The 15,101-nt window shown below is 38.3% G+C and overlaps 1 protein-coding gene across 3 annotated transcripts in view; it reads left to right on the top strand.

The window, feature by feature from the left end:
* Positions 1 to 13,684, top strand: part of dock2 (dedicator of cytokinesis 2) — a 130,241-nt gene extending 116,557 nt beyond the window's left edge. For 2 of the 3 annotated variants that reach the window (XM_086157745.1, XM_086157747.1), the window contains 12 exons: positions 412 to 553; positions 3,964 to 4,045; positions 4,157 to 4,241; positions 4,460 to 4,546; positions 5,537 to 5,713; positions 6,729 to 6,812; positions 6,973 to 7,110; positions 7,552 to 7,679; positions 9,663 to 9,870; positions 9,971 to 10,076; positions 11,556 to 11,704; positions 13,468 to 13,684. In XM_086157745.1, coding sequence (XP_086013871.1) covers positions 412 to 553; positions 3,964 to 4,045; positions 4,157 to 4,241; positions 4,460 to 4,546; positions 5,537 to 5,713; positions 6,729 to 6,812; positions 6,973 to 7,110; positions 7,552 to 7,679; positions 9,663 to 9,870; positions 9,971 to 10,076; positions 11,556 to 11,704; positions 13,468 to 13,530 — 1,449 coding nt within the window. In that variant the 3' untranslated portion in view covers positions 13,531 to 13,684. The remainder of the gene's footprint in view (positions 1 to 411; positions 554 to 3,963; positions 4,046 to 4,156; positions 4,242 to 4,459; positions 4,547 to 5,536; positions 5,714 to 6,728; positions 6,813 to 6,972; positions 7,111 to 7,551; positions 7,680 to 9,662; positions 9,871 to 9,970; positions 10,077 to 11,555; positions 11,705 to 13,467) is intronic. The other variant, XM_086157748.1, reaches the window with a different exon arrangement.
* Positions 13,685 to 15,101: the final 1,417 nt, after the last annotated feature.

The following is a 15,101-nucleotide window of genomic DNA, read 5'->3' as shown; positions in this document are numbered from 1 at the left end:
CAGCACATGTTAGATGTTTTGGAGTAAAAGTCAGAGAAGTCTGTCTGAAATGGTTGGTTCATGTACAGAGGGTTTGTGAATATACAAGTCGACGGATGGAATTGGAGCTGCCAGGCAGGAGGTCAAGAGGAATACCGAAAAGAAGATTTATGGACGTAGTCAGAGAGTATAGAACGTCAGTTGGTGTGAGAGAGGAGGATAGGTTTAGATGTTAGATGGAGAAGGTTGATTTGCTGTGGCGAACCCTGAGGGGAAAAAGCTGAAAGGAAAAGAAGATAGAGTGTAAAAAATGAGTTTGCATAATTTAAATAAATACCCCAGAATACAGAATAATTCTTCTGTAGGTTGTTTTAAGAGACAGAGATTTTTGTTAATATCAGTATTATTTTATTCTATTTCCAATGGCTATAGAACAAAGTGTTCATCCACCGTGGTAAAGAGTACGAGCGCAGAGAAGACTTCCAGAACCAGCTGATGAACCAGTTCCCCAGTGCGGTGCGTCTCAACACCACCACGATGCCTGGAGACGATATCAGGAACTCTCCGCTACAGTGTATCCTTCCAAAACGAACCGCAACCACGTACTCACACACTGCTTGTAGACACTACAGAATACACAGTGCACACTACATAAATTATTTAAATCAAACTACATAATCACTCGTTTCTCGTTGGAATAGCTCTTTTCTAAAAGCCAAAAATGAACTTATACCTATTACCTCCCAACCAGTGGTGTGCAGTGAGGTTCATGGCCAATGAGGCGCTGACTTCCCTTGGAACGATATTTACAATCGTACAAACTCGAAAGTATTCTTATTCCCAATACTCTGATCTCATTTTTTTAATAAAACTGAAAACAATTTGTGGCCTTTTCTGGGTATACAGCGTACCCTCACTTTTTGTGAGGGTACGCTTAGGGTATATTAGATATACAGTTGCTGCCTCTGCTTTTTTTCTGGTTGAGAATGGTTTTATAAACAGCCACAGCTCTGCCCAACTTACAAAAGTGGACCGACCGAACCACATTTCGCGGGGCTTTTGCGGCGTTTGTCACAGCTGCGAGTCGTTTGAGCGTTAGACCTTCGATTTCTTCTTTTCCTCTTCCTCGCCGGCAGACTTCATCATCTCGGTTAGGCCCTCATCTGTCAACGGATCCGAATAGCAGTCTATTTAGCCACTGATGTCGTCATGTCGGAGAAGCTATCTCCTCCAAGAATGCATGACAGCTTCACTGCCCTGTCCATTTCGGCGTTAGGAATTTCAATTGGTGAAAACTCCATATGAGATCTCACGTGGGTGCAATTGTAGGAGCAAGAGTTCGTAATGCTGAGTATCTTTGTTTAGCAAAGAAGATCTCGTATTTTATTTCTTTTATATAATGAATTTTAGTTTAATTTTACTATATTTTTCCCTTTTTTTCTTCTTCTGGATGAATATGTCTATTTAACCACAAAAGAAATTCAAATACTGCATTAAACCACTTAATAAAACACTAAAGAATGATAAATCAGTGAACCGGATTAAAAAAAAAATCTGCGAGGGTGCGAAAGCCAAACCGCGAAGTAGCGAGGGTCCACTGTACTTCTCTCCAAAAAGCTGGTACTTAGTTGGAAAAGTCCTCTTTGTTTTCTTTTATTTATCTTGTTTATTTGATCTTACATCGCTTTTAAATGGAGGACAGTAGTCACCAGCACCTACCAACTCACATACACCCCCTCAGGTGAGGCAAGGTATTGTCTGCCTCACCTCATGACTTTTCTCGACCGTTTGTTTTCCGATCAGCAAGAATAATTGCATCCTACTCTTGCACTGAAGACATTACACAGCTTGTAGACGGCTGTGGTGTACAAAATACTATAATAAATCTTTTTACAAGCATTCAATTGGCGATGTACTGAGAAACAGAAACCATTACTACCAACACAACCCAGTTTGTGAGGGACTGCGTGTGCAGAGCCCACTGCCACACCTTGGCTTAAATTTGAATGGGAAATGCGCAAATTTAACAATATGTACTTTATAACATTTTCAAAAAAATGATTGGAATCATACATCAAATACAATTATGAATCAGATCAGTGAAAAAATGTTAATATTCATTTATTTCTTTTTTTTTTAATTATGACAGGTGAGGCTCTGGTTGATCTGCCTCCCCTGACCACACATCACTGCTCCTCACTGAAGTTCATAATAGTAATGATAAAGTTTAGGAACTGTATTTCAATCACAGGGAGACTCTGGATAAAACTCTTTCCACCAAAACTGCAGACAGCTAAAATATTTTACACATGCCTCTCGAATTTCCAGAACTCTAGATAACCTCTGATTGATTCGATAAACTTATTTACAAAACCAACTGAACGCCAAGCGGTGGAACTCTTTCATTATGACTTACGGCAGGTTCTTGTAGAGAAATCTTCAGCTTCACTGGTTTCATCACGGACGTTACTGAAGAAATTCATTCATTCTATTTGCGAGTTATTCCCAATACAGGAACAGACTAATGACCTGAAGGGCAACCTTTGTGCAACCCTCCCCACATCTTCCACCTCCCCAGAACACGGACATAAATTGTTTTCATTACCCGCCTGCTTGGGCACTTTCAACATAAACAAACATCTTTCTCTACTGAGCCAGACATCCAAATCATTATAAATCACCGTCCCCGCATTAGTTTGAGACACTCCCGTCTGCCCTCTGAATACAAATCTTTTTAACTTAATAAATTGTTTAAATTTTTAAACAGTCTTTCAACAAGGGTAGATCAATTGTTAATGGGGGGGGGGGGCGCAAGGGGCGCTTCTTTTTTTGACGTAAACGTGAAAGGTGATCTCGGAGTGCAATCGGCTTCATAAAACGTCGGCTCCATGTTGCGAAAGTGTCCTCGTGCAATAAAAATTAGTAAATAAATAAGTCCATAATAATGGCTGAGAATAAGTAGCAGCAATGATAATAATGATGATGATAATTAGAAATAATAATAAAAAAACAGTGGTATTTGTAATTTTAATGATAATTAACATATGATGATGTTTTCCTGTGGTCTTATTACTTTATTTATATTCCTGTGAAGAGCCAGCATCCAGGGTTTATGTTAGGTCAGTAGGATCTCTTTGAACACAGGTTCCTCTTTGAATTGCTTATCAGCGTTCTCGTTTAATTCATGTAGCGTTTCACGCTCTCTTGGGTTCCCATTCTATCTCTTTTCTCTCAAGTCTGGGTTGTTTGTGAGTTGAATTTCTCCGCAGATGTTTCCAAAACTTTGAACATTTACACATGATCTGCTGTGAAGTCAAAAACTCGATGCGCTCAAACAGGGAACGTTTGGTTAAATCAGAATTAAAATTGATTTATTTGTCAAGTACTGTAATTTCCGGACGACAAGCCGTGACTTTTTTACGTAAACAACGATGCGGCTAATATATGGACTTTGGGTGGGGGACGCGAAAAAGCTTCACGCCGCTAAAATTTATCTTCGTCACATCGGATCGACGAAATGACCGTGAAATTCTGAGTCCGTTCAACTCCGACACCGAAGAAGACGACTTTGACGGTTTTAGTGCGCAGGAGGAAGCCCGAGATAGCGATCGGCTAGCCGGTGCGGCTTATATCGAGGTGCGCTCAATAGTCCGGAAATTACAGTAATTTTACAATTGCAAGGAATTTGTTTTGGTTAATGGTGCTAAATAAACATGTAGCAGAATAAAAACGGAATAAAGTTGGCCTATAAGCTTTAGGGATTAATAACACCCTAATCATCTATTGCGGATATTGAATTTAGCTAACAAAATTCAGTTTGAAACGGCTTTTTTAATTTAAGTATGTTTATTTATTTATTTATTTTACTTCTTCTAGCTTTATAAAAAATACCAGCGAATGTGCAGAATCCACCTTTTCACGCTAAGGGATCGGAATTTGGTCGATTACGGATGCGATGTTTTGTTCCTAAGTAATCTAAAACAGATATCCAGTGTTTCACCGTGCAGCCTGTCCTGGAGATCCCCCCTCGTCTGAGGAACAAACCAGTTCCCGACCAGATCATCAAGTCAGTGCTGTTTTTTTTAACTGGTTAATTATTGAACACTTATCTCCTCCTATTGCATTTTAAACACACCCCCCCCCCCAACTATTTTTTTTTTTCTCGATCACAATCTAGCTTCTACAAGTCCAACTATGTGCAGCGTTTTCATTACTCCAGACCTGTGAGGAAAGAACCGTTGGATCCAAACAATGAGTTTGCTGTGGGTTCATTTTCTTGTTTTTTATGATATGATAAATGAAATTCACTTCAATTGCCCGTTCTCTTCCAAAAAAAGCAGAAAAGCTGGACACTGGATTTAACTTTAAACATTTCAATTCAGCAAAAACTGCAATCAAATACTGCATGTGCAATCCCAAGTGACAATCGGCCCGAGTTTTCTACCTGTCTCTCTTTCTTTTGTCTATCCTTCGACTCCAGTCCATGTGGATTGAACGTACAACGTTCACCACCGGATACAAACTGCCGGGAATCCTGCGCTGGTTCGAGGCCACCGAGATGAAACATGTAAGTCTGTGGAACCCAACTTTGAGCCCTCACGTTCCTCATTCAGTTTTTGTCCTTTTTTTTTGTGTCCCAACGAGCAAAAGCTGTGGTTTGAGGACTTTATGTTTTCCGGTTTCACTCTTGTTGAACGTAAAAGCTCAGGAACACCTTGGAAAAAAAAAACAACCAAAAAGTCTTCAAACTGTCACTAACATCCCTCGGAGGCATGCAGTAGATAAAACCATTAGATTTAGGTGGTCATTGTGAAAGCTCATTTTGACCTCACAGGAAAAAAAAAAAAAAAAGGCTCAAGACTTTTATTTCATCTGCCATAATTCTACACTAGGACCAAAGGGTAAATCATAATTTAGTGATAAAATGTCAAAGTTTCTACTTTCATATGAATAGATGAGATGTACTTTAATGATCCCCATGCGTGGGAAATACAAGGACAAAACATTGATGAGCTAACTAAAAATACAAGTTAAAGTAAATGGAATCAATAAATACATTAATTAATTAATAAAAGTCTGAAGTGTAAAAGTATAATCTAAAAAAAAAAAAAAAATCATTAAATAGTAAATAATGAATAATTATAAAGTCTCCATAGTAACCAATACACAGGAATAAATAATGAGAAAGTGGCAATGTGAAGTTGCACAGTAACTGACGAGAGTGAGTTATTGTATCGGGTTATGCTATGAGGTACAAAAGTTTCCTGTTTCTTTCCGTTGGACATCTGAGCCGTGACGCTGCTGGAGAAGCTGCTCCGCTGTCTGTCCAGTGTGAGGTGGAGGGGATGGTCCGGGTTGTCCATGATGGATGGCAGTTTCTTATCAAGTCAAAAATGCATGTGTTGATCTTATCAGTCATATTTAAGAGTCTGGATAGAGATGTTACCGCTTGACAGAAGCATAAATCCACAAAACAGTTCTAGTTTGTACCTGATAATAGTTTCATCCTTGGCATCACATGCCCTATTTTGAGCCTCTCCTCGGCTTCTGTCTCCAGACAACCTTGTCTCCGCTGGAGAACGCCATCGAGACGATGGAATCCACCAACGAGAAGATCCTGACCATGATCAACCAGTACCAGGCGGACTGGAGCCTTCCCATCAACCCTCTCTCCATGCTGCTCAACGGCATCGTAGACCCCGCCGTCATGGGCGGGTTTGCCAAGTACGAGAAGGTAAGCCATCGTGAATCTGAATTTGAGACTTACAAAATAAAGGCTCCATGATCAGGACCAATCACACATTTGAGACCCTGATAGACCGTTGCACCGTGATACTGACCTGGACCCGGGGGTCGGTCCCTGTCGGTCCCTGCAGGTTTTGAAAATAACTCATTACATTTATATAATTCATTACATTTATTTAAAATGTATTTGATTTTGTATTTGAAGTTTGTTCATTTTTACATGTAATTTGAAATTGGAAGATTATGGCAATCTTGTAACATCTAAATAACACGTAGTATTATTATTATAATATTATTATTATATAATGATATACTTGTACAATATTATGTATATTGTTTATGGATGTTATTTTATATTATTCTGTATTATTATATCATTATTATTATTATTATATTTAAAATATTTTTGTGGCTCTTGCACGCACCAGTAAAAGGATGACATCACACAGAGAGAAGAGGGCATTTTGTGTTTCCCGGCGATGGATGATTTAAGTCCGGTTGTTTATTTTACAAATACAAGAAGGACTCAAATCGACATTCAGTATTTTGCGTAAAAGTAACCTTCAATCCAACGTGTTTTTTTCCAGAGCTCAAAATGTTTTGTTGCTGGCAGAAATGTTATTTCGTTTTCTCTGCAGTTGTTTGTCGATTTAAAAAAATAAATAAATAGATATAAATAGAATAGAAATAATAAATATAATAAATTAGAGTCAGGAATTTACAGTATTTTGTTTATCCATAGCATAAAGGGGGAAAAAAAACAAACTAAAAAAGTTATATGCTGTGTTTATCCATTTTAAATTTCAAAAGGGTCATGTGGCTCCCGGGGTTTTCCTTACTGTGGAAAAAACAGGTCCAAATGGGAGGTAAAGGTTGCTGACCGAGACCGCAAACTCCAGATTATAGTGCTTTTGAAAGTACACTCACGAGAGAGAAGATGATTTGTTATTATACAAGTCGCTCAGAGGTATACTTCCTTAAATGAATTTTTCTACCGGTAACAGGCATTCTTTACAGAGGAGTACATTCAGAAGCACCCAGAGGATCAGGAAAAACTGCTACGCCTCAAAGACTTCATCGCTTGGCAGGTACCAAAAAAAAAAACAAAACAAAGATATAATACCTTATTTATAACCTCCTGTTTCGCCCGTTGACTTTTGTGCATTCTGTGGTCACGTTGCAATATTTAGTTTTTGTTGGCTCAATATTTTTATTGCATTCATGTTTTGCATTCACACAAAACACTAGATTCCATTACTGGGGGTTGGAATCTCCCTCCATGGAAAGAGAGTGACGGATGACCTGCGACCCTTTCATGAGCGCATGGAGGATTGTTTCAAACAGCTGAAGAAAAAAGTGGAAAGGGAGTACGGAGTGAAAGACCTGGTAAGAATAAGATGGGGCGATAGGAGTTGGAGATGGATGAATTAGATCGATTTGTTTTAAAATTAAATTAAAGAGCATGCTCTTTCTGTGCCGGATATAGAGTTGCCCTCGTAGTTGTTTAAAAGAACATAAGCCGTCCAGGGCAAATTTTGACAATTTAAGCACGCAGAAAAGCCTCTAATGTGATTTTAAAATATCCAGAACCAGAATACGGTGGGGATAATCTCTACTTAATATGGTCTGATATAGTCATTAAGTGTACATTGCTTCTTCCCTTCAGGGGAGATTTAACTAATGGCACATAGAGAGTGCATTATGATATATTAAAAGAGGAATCTCATTAGGTTATTTGTCTTTTTTTTTTTTTTTTTCAGAACTGCATTTTCCATTCTCAAATGATGTTCTTCGGCCTCATTTAACTCCATCTTTTTTTCTCCACAGCCGGACCTGGACGAGAGGAATTCGGTCCGTCCTTGCTCCATGCTCCGCTGTTTTCGTCAGTCCATCATCTCCAACTCTTCCTTGCAGGGTTCTGAATGCATGAGTCCGTCCAAGTTGAATGCAGACAGGTAACTGGCAGCCGCCGCGGGACGCGGAACTCCAGAGAGTCATGACAAAGCTGACGTGCTGCAATATATGATATAAATATGTCGTAACCCGTGTGAGTTGGAATATATGCGCTCATCTTTGGGAACATGCAAACAAATCAATTTTTCAATGAAAGTAACCCAAGTGTTTAGCGCTGTTTCAGGATTAATGCACCGAGGTTTCAAACGGAGACTTCCTTGCACAAAGGTTTCTAAAGTACAGTATTTTTCGCACTATAAGGCGCGCTTATAATCCTTAAGTTTTCTCGAAAATCAGCCGTGCGCCTTATGCCTCGAAGAATATCAAGTCATGTTGCCAAGACAAGAAGAGTTCGACAACAATACCGACCTCAAACCAATTTTATGTGGTACGCTGCGCTCAAAAATCTGCCAGTGTTTTAGTGCGACTTTGGGAAGCGACGAAGCCGCTCCGCTTGATTGATGTCGGACCCTTTCCACGTGTTGTGTTGAAGTTGTTGAATACGGGTTACAACGTCTGACAATGTTAGATAACTAATTAAGAACTGCTGGAATACAAAGTTGTTCCAACTGCACACTAACTTCAGGGTCCGCTTTTGCTGGCAACGACGAAAAACAGAACAGTACGCAGTACGTTTACCTCCGCAACTTTTTGCAATACTGGCACGTACTGCGCTTCGATATTATATAACTGTACATTTGTGTGTATGAGGACCCCCAAAATGGCACCCGTTAGAAAGTGGAATTCAAACTCAAGACTGTCAGTCTGGCAGTAGATCATTGGAATAGAGCGGCCGCGAAAGAATTCAACATTAATGAATCAATGGTACGGAAGCGGAGGAAAAATTCAATAAGATGAACAAAATTCGACCAAACTGACTCTTTTGTTTCGCTTTATATACCGTATGTTTTATCAAGTACCTCGTAACGCGGTGCACCTTATGTATGAAAACAGACCCATTCATTGATATGGTGCCTTATACTGCAGTGTGTGTGTCATACAGTAAACAATTCAGGCAGTGGAAAAAACTGATATGTTAATGTGCACGATTAACATGATATTTCGCATCAAAGGGTGTCATAAGTTCAGTGTTAAATGTGTTTCCCCGCGCAATAAAAATCTTATTTTGCTATAATAATAATAAATTATTATTATCATGATTTTTAACAATACATTTTATTTAAAGCTACTTAATCGACAGTCGAGGACATGGCCAGATATGTAGCAAAAAAAAATACACCAATAAATAGTAAGCTTATTATTAAACATACTATAGGCACTACAAATTTGTATTAATTCTTATTAATAATACATTTCATTTAATGCACTTTAATAGACACTCAAGGACATAGCAAGATACGTAGCAAAAAAATGCAATAAATAGTAAGCATATTATTACAACATACTATAGATACTATGAATTTGTATTAATTATTATTAATAATACATTTTATTTAATGCACTTTAATAGACAATCAACAAAATAGCCAGATACCTGCAAAAAGAAAAATACAACAATAGTATGCATATTAATACAACATACTATAGGCACTATGAATTAGCACCAGAGGGAGCATTTCTTAAAATGTAAACACTTTGCTTTACCGGTTTCTATTAGTAGAGCGGTGCGGTTTATTTACCAGCTCAGCATTTGTGAACATGGGATATTTGATATTTTTTTTTGTTTTAATACCTTATTTTTTGAGATGAGAACAACTTTATTTATCCTGAAGGAAATTGTTGTGCCACAGTTTCAAGTAGAAAACATAACAGTAATAGATAATAGTAGAAAGGAGGAAGAATAAGAAATACGATGAAATATGAATTGTCTTAACTTAATTGTCTTTCATCATGCACCTAATAATACAGTCGGTATTTGGAAGCTCCAAATTAAATGCACGTGCAAATCAATGTATGAACACTGATGCAGGTTCTGGTTGTTGTTTTTGTTTATCCGATTTAATTCCCCTTCTTCTTCCTCGCAGGGATTTTCCACCCGATTCCCCCGTGTCTTGGACCTCTGCCTTACCGCACTCCAGCGGCAGCATCAGTTTGTGTACGGGAGATGATGGGGTCATCACTGTGGGCGATACGGAGGTCAAACTCAGAAAGAGTAGGAAGAAGAAGAAGAGGAGTAGCATGGTCTTCATTTCAGAGGAAAGAGAGAGAACAAATACTCTGGAAAGCAAACGGGTGAGTGCCGGCGTTATTGTGGGGAACGATAACCTATTTAAATGGGTCGAGGTTGTTGCGGGCCGCTAAAGAATGTGGCTCGATCTCCGTCTCCCACCAGCTTTCCAAGAAACAGGAGTTTCGCAGCGACACCAATCTGTCCGAGCCGAACCAGGGAAACGCGCCGTTGACCAACGCCAACTCCAAATCCCTGCCCGTCATTTCAGGTGATGACACAAAAACCCTCAACGGTGTGCAGATATCACGTACCAATATGTAAATAATAACAAATCTGCGTCTTTATTCCAATGTATAAACTTTGTAAGCCAGAATATATGCAAATATTACCAAAAAAAAAAACAAACCCTCTGCTGTCATGCCGTCTGTATCTGCATGCACTTTATACTTCATACCTCATAGTTTAATGTTTACTTTTTAATCTGACAGTGAACTCAACTACTAATTTGCACTTCTACTATGATCATTACTATATCTTTAATTTCAAGTCATCGTTGGATTGTAAGAAACATATTCTGGATTCCTCTGGATGTCCAGTGCATGCAGAGAAATTAACAATAACGCTGATTTTGTCAATGCAATCAGCTAACAAATGGCTGTATTCCCAGAATACAGTAAACCCTTGTTTTTCGCGGGGGTTACGTACCAAAAAGAACCCGTGATAGGCAAAATCCGTGAAGTAGAAACCTTTTTTTTTTTTTTGCAATTATTATACAATTAAATACTCTATTATACATTGAAAAGAAAAAACAAACCATTTTACAGGCTCAATCATTTGCATCACAAATAAAAGTACTGTACTTTAGAAATGTTTTTTTCAACAAATAACTTCTGTACTGTCAAATAATAATTTTAATCATCAATGTGAACAGAAGGCTTTCAAATTGCAGAGATTAGCGCCGCCCACCGCGACCTTATTGCTGCTGCGAAACTTATCGCTGCTGTCGTCCTTATGTCTTTTTCTTCCTTCTTTATGGAACAAACGGAAGATTCATTAATTCCATAATGCCGACCTGCAGCCGCATAGCTTTTAGCTTCCCTTAGCATGTCCAGAACTTTATCTGCGATCGATAGCATCTTCCGCTGCCTTTTGGGTCCTGCCGCAGACGCTTCTGTCGGTCCAGAGCGTTTTGTCAACATAATGGGTTTTAGAGAAACTCAAAATTGCAAGAATTTGCACGTACGTAATGTAAATTCGGCGGGCTGTTTTACGTACGTGTACATATTAAACCGCAACGTTATTGACGCACAGGTAGAGAAGAAGCGGAGTGACTTTTTTAGGCGATCAGAATGCAGGATGCAACGCACGATGCAAATCCGCGAAGTAGCGAAACCGTGAAAAGTAAACCGCGTTATAGCGAGGGATCGCTGTATATGTTTTGGGTTACAACAGCTATTTCCACCCACTTATATTCATATCTGTTGCATATCTCCGCACTATCCAGTAAGTCTCACCATAATATACCGGCACTTCTTCTCGCTATGTTAGTCCAGACCAGCTGAGGCAGCATTCGTCACGTTGTTAATAAACCGCATTTGATTAGCGCCGCTGACTGCAGCTGCACCGCCTCGGCGAGCGCGCATCACAAGAACAGCTGCGGGAATATAATCATCACGACGACGCCGGGTCGGCGGCAGCGCGAGGCAGCTGTCGTAGTCTAACCACGCACTAAATCCTCTGGCTGTAGGTCAGTCCTTGGTCGTGGCGCCCGGCGCAGAGGACGTGGACAGCGGCCGGTCTAAAAGAGACAGTAAGATTATCTCTGCCTCCGGGACTTCGGACCGAACAGCAGACAGACGCTCAAAGGGCGTCATCGGCCTCTTCTTCAAGTCTAAGGTACAGGAAGTGACAGGTTTTTAATGCTGCTGCGCCGCGGAAACATAACATCAACATTCAAAGGTCGCAGTCGCTCATCAGTTAGAGGTCATTAGTAAATACGGGCGTCTGACATCGCAAGTCCTGTTTGTCTCCATCAATCGAAACAACCCTTCAATCACAAACCCCCCGGAAATGTTTCATCACGTAAATGTCACATCCGTTTAACGGTGGCGGTTGTCATTTCACGGAAATATTTCTCTGTTTGACAACATCCGACCGATTCAATGCGCAATTTAATGACTCACATGCTCAACTTGAGCATCAGTAACCTCAAGGTCGCAGAGTTAGTTGAAGCAGTAGCTTCATATTTCGGTCATTCGCGATTTGCAGAATGTGGGAAGAGAAGATACCGCATTCATATCCGCGCTCGCTTCGGCGACATTTAGTTTGGCGATGCGACCGATAACGGGGATTGCTCGAAACAAATCAAATGACTCAAATTAACGAACTTATATCTGCTCTGCCGTAGGGGAATGTTAAGTGGCTTCGTACGCAGTTATTTCCCCATTTTCTGCCATAAAGCAAATCTGCGGGAAACTACCTTGTATTTACTGCGTCAGCGTGAAAGTATCATCGATTTGACCAAGATGGCAAATACTTTTCGTATGCAAGGGAATAATAAGCACAGCATCCAAAAAGAACAATATTTTTGATTGGAACTGGACTCACACACGCTCTCCTTGCACATTGGCATTTAAGATAAGATAAGATAAGATGAGATAAAATAATAGTTTACTGATCCCCATAGGGGGAATTCTTATGTCACAGCAGCCCAACAGTGACAATATCATTAATTAATATCATTAATTATGAGTATAATTATGAATACAAGAGACAATTAAAAGATAGTAAATAAAATATATCAAAAGATAAGATAAGATAATACTTTATTGATCCCCATCGGGGGAATTCTTTTGTCACAGCAGCACAGCAGTGAAAATATCAATAATTATGAGTGTAAATATAAATAAAAGAGACAATTAAAAGATAATGAATTTAAAACAACAAAAGATAAGAAAAGACAATACTTAACAACACTCATGGACTCTCTGGACAGTCTGCTACTTCATATTTTATTTATTATTTTTTATTACAACTTATTCCTTGTTTTTTACAGCTTAGTCTCCTGCTGTGACAAGAATAAGAATAAGAACAACTAATCCCGAAAGGAAATTGTTGTGCCAGAGTTTCAAGTAAAACATAACAATAATAAAGGAGGGAGAATAAGAAATACAAGAAGAAATGCAAATAAAACTATAAAGTGTCAAAGTCAAGGCTATAAAGTGACAAAGACTGCTATCAAAGAAAATTTAGCTGTAGAGAAATGTGCAATGACAATAAAGAATCTGAATTGTAACTATAGTCAGAGCTCATATTTTATGAGTTTGTCATTGTTTATTCTTATTATGGAAACTGGACTGTTTAGGTTCCTGAAGAGGTTTCACTTTCACTTTCACTTCGGTTTTGAGCTAAACAGAATCCGGATGCAACAAGATCTGACTATGATAGAGCAGGACCTAAATGACTGAGAACATGCGCAGATAATCCGGTCATACTGGACATTTTCATTTTTTTTTACAAATCATAAATTTACAAATCATAAATTTACAAATCACATTTTTTTTTAATTTATTTTATTTTTTTTTTTACAAAGTCCATTATGATATTTTTTATTATTTTTTAATTTTTTTTATTTTTTATTTTTTTGGTGTTTTCAACAGGTCTCCAAACCAGAAAATCAGAATCCAGGGGATCCCAGCAAAGACAGTGACAATCACTTCTGAAGTCCCGTCTCTCAATTTTCATTTCTCGAAATAATTTGTTTTGCCAACATGTTCATGGAAAACCCGGGGCCAAAACCCACGACTCTGCCCTCACCGCTGTTGCTGTAATATAATTGATTTTATTCATCAATAAAGGCTGTGTTTGTTGAGTGACCTTTCGCCGGCGATTTAAATTATTCTCAGTGAAGCTAAATGCCATCTTACAGCTTTTCAATCAATTTCACTCACACAGGAATGAGCAAACACAAACAACCTTTCCGTTGTGACTGATTAAAAAGCGTCTTATTAGATGCTGTTCAACATTGTTATGTCACACTGAAGTTAATAGGAAAATAATCCTTTGATCAAGCAAAAAGGTTACCGTGTCCTCTCGGGGAATTTCAGCAGCAATATGCTGCCAAAAAGCACTTGGCACTGATACTACAAACAAAAGTTCAATAAATTCAAATATCATAAGGGCAAAACAACATGGTGCTTGTTGGACAAACATCAACATTGTTTGTTCGCAATGTTTAGTCAGCAGTGTTTTTGACCTAAATCAAAATCTGCCCTCTGCTTCATTTCAGTCAGCTTTTTTTCATTTCTGATTAAATTACATCAAGATTAAATTAATCTTCAGCCATTGTGGAAAATGACTTGAAAACCGGACTGACGTTTTCTGACTTTTTTGAAACTGGAATAAATGTGAGGAATCAAATGAAGTAGCAATAGAAAAAAAAAAGGCAAAAAGTTTAGTTTCCTTTTAATGTGTTTTTGCTTTGTCTGATATACAAATCACTTTTTCAAAGTGCAAATGAAATTATATAAACAAAAATCCGCAAAGGATCCCCGAGACTTAACATGAAAATACTAAACATGAACAATAAGCCATATATATATATATATATATGGCTTATTTTATACAGATATGTACATATGTATATAGGTATACATATGTACTGTATGTATGTATATTTATATGTATGTATGTATTGATGTGAGTGTGTGTCTATATATATATATATATATATATATATATATATATATATGTGTATGTGTGTGTGTGTGTGTTTATGTGGAATATTGCACATTAATATCTCCCTGTGTCATATATACATATATATATATACACACACACATCTATGTATATGTATGTGAACTGGATATATTCATATGTGTGTGTGTGTGTTGCGCATATGATTAATGCTGAAATGGTATTTTTACACCATTTTAACATTAAATAGATGATTTGTATGTGTGCAACATTTTCATTCCTTAAAAAATGGCTTCTGCAGTTCGTGATGCTACAAGTCTATCGGTGTTATCATAGAGGGCAGTGAGAAGAAGCCAAACAAGGCTGAGCCGGCTTATAAATGGAGAAAAGTCAGTGTTACTTATTATCTTTGACGGTGCTGGAAGCTCAGCAAGCTCTTCTGTGAGCGCTGAGGGAGGACATACTGTAATGTGGAAAAAAATAAAATAAAATAAGGGCTCAGCAAGGCCGAGAAGGGATATATCAGTGTTCTCGTCCACTCTCTGCTGGCGGAAGAATATCAAACCAGCAGGATTTACTTTGAGAAGGACAAAGATTG

This window comes from Fistularia commersonii, chromosome 13, assembly GCF_037954325.1.
Source record: "Fistularia commersonii isolate RoL2024-O1a breed Wild chromosome 13, RoL_Fcom_v1.0, whole genome shotgun sequence".
Classification (NCBI taxonomy): domain Eukaryota; kingdom Metazoa; phylum Chordata; class Actinopteri; order Syngnathiformes; family Fistulariidae; genus Fistularia; species Fistularia commersonii.
This window is presented reverse-complemented; position numbering and strand designations above follow the sequence as displayed.